Source organism: Sinocyclocheilus rhinocerous, unplaced genomic scaffold (genome assembly GCF_001515625.1).
Source record: "Sinocyclocheilus rhinocerous isolate Xijiao unplaced genomic scaffold, SAMN03320098_v1.1 scaffold711, whole genome shotgun sequence".
In the NCBI taxonomy this organism is placed as follows: domain Eukaryota; kingdom Metazoa; phylum Chordata; class Actinopteri; order Cypriniformes; family Cyprinidae; genus Sinocyclocheilus; species Sinocyclocheilus rhinocerous.
The window spans coordinates 3218755-3220036 of record NW_015641018.1 but is presented as its reverse complement, the minus strand read 5'-3'; the positions used below and the strand labels follow the sequence as shown (position 1 = coordinate 3220036).

Below are 1282 nucleotides of genomic sequence, written 5' to 3'. Positions count from 1 at the left end.
ACCGCAAACCAGGCCGAGCCGTGCCGTACTGAGCCATGCCGAGCCGAGTCGTACCATGCAGTGGAAAAGCGCCATTAGTGAGCAATCGGTTGGTTTGTAAACTACCCAAGAAAAAACTTTATCCTTTTTAACAACCTTTTATTAATTTGTAAAACTTTTTAGAAAATAAAATTGTATTTTATCATAAAAATTAAGATAATCATTTTTTTTATTTGATTTTTACATTTATTTTTATTTTGCTATACAATGGTTTTGGACTTTATACTGACACCTATTGGTGTGAATGAAGCATTACGCAAAGTAAAAAATAGTTTAACTTTTTTGGAGACCTACGTGAAGGGTCCATATGTAGAGTAAAACCGCTTTTAATAATCCACAGAGTGCAAAAACATGTACTTTTCTAGGTTTATTCATTTTGTAACAGGGCCACTGCTTAAATTTGCAAGGCCCAGGATGATAGATATATCATAGACGATCTCTGTCTCAGTTAGTAGTTCTCCTGTTGTGCAGTATAACCATTGCTGACCCCAAGATTGTCTTCATCACAGGCTGTGGTTGGTCTGATCCGTAACCTGGCGCTGTGTCCAGCCAATCAGGCTCCTTTGAGAGATGCCGAAGCCATTCCCAAACTGGTCACTTTGCTTACGAAAGCTCATCAAGATGCACAGAAACACGGTTCATCTGCTCAACAAACATACCAGGTATGAATTCCTCACCTGTCAAAAACATGTAGAACAAAAACTATAGTACAATTCCTGAACGAATGACCCTTCTTATTGGTGAATCAAAATGTATTACTCTAACGAGTCGGTTGTTTTTTGTGAATCAATAACCTGTAGTGCAACCAGTGTAGTGCAGTTCCAGAACGAATGACTCTAATGATTTGGTTCTTTTTTTAGTGAATCAACAACATATGACAACAGTGTAGTCCAAAAGACTCTTTGAGTTGGTTCTTTGTAGTGCAGCTTTCACCAACCTCTGAATGAGGTTTGACTCAGTATATATTTATATATACTTTGAATCAGTATATATACTGACTAGTTGTTCATATGATTATATGTAGTTAAAGATACACTTTTTGTTATGTTTCTTAAATTTGAAACGCGTCGATTTTTACAAAGCTCATCGGTCTGAAAAGCGAGGTGTGCTGTAATTGGCCAGCTATCCAGTGCGTTGTGATTGGCCGAATACCTCAAGCGTGTGACGGAAATGTTACGCCCCTCACCATACTGTTGATGCCGTGTCCAGCCGGAGCGACGAGACAAAAACATTAAAACCCATT

General features: G+C 38.3%; 1 protein-coding gene across 1 annotated transcript in view; it reads left to right on the top strand.

The window, feature by feature from the left end:
* Positions 1-1282, top strand: part of LOC107753847 (junction plakoglobin-like) — a 44483-nt gene that overhangs the window by 38840 nt on the left and 4361 nt on the right. Inside the window, exon 10 of the mRNA XM_016570114.1 lies at positions 549-701. Coding sequence (XP_016425600.1) covers positions 549-701 — 153 coding nt within the window. The remainder of the gene's footprint in view (positions 1-548; positions 702-1282) is intronic.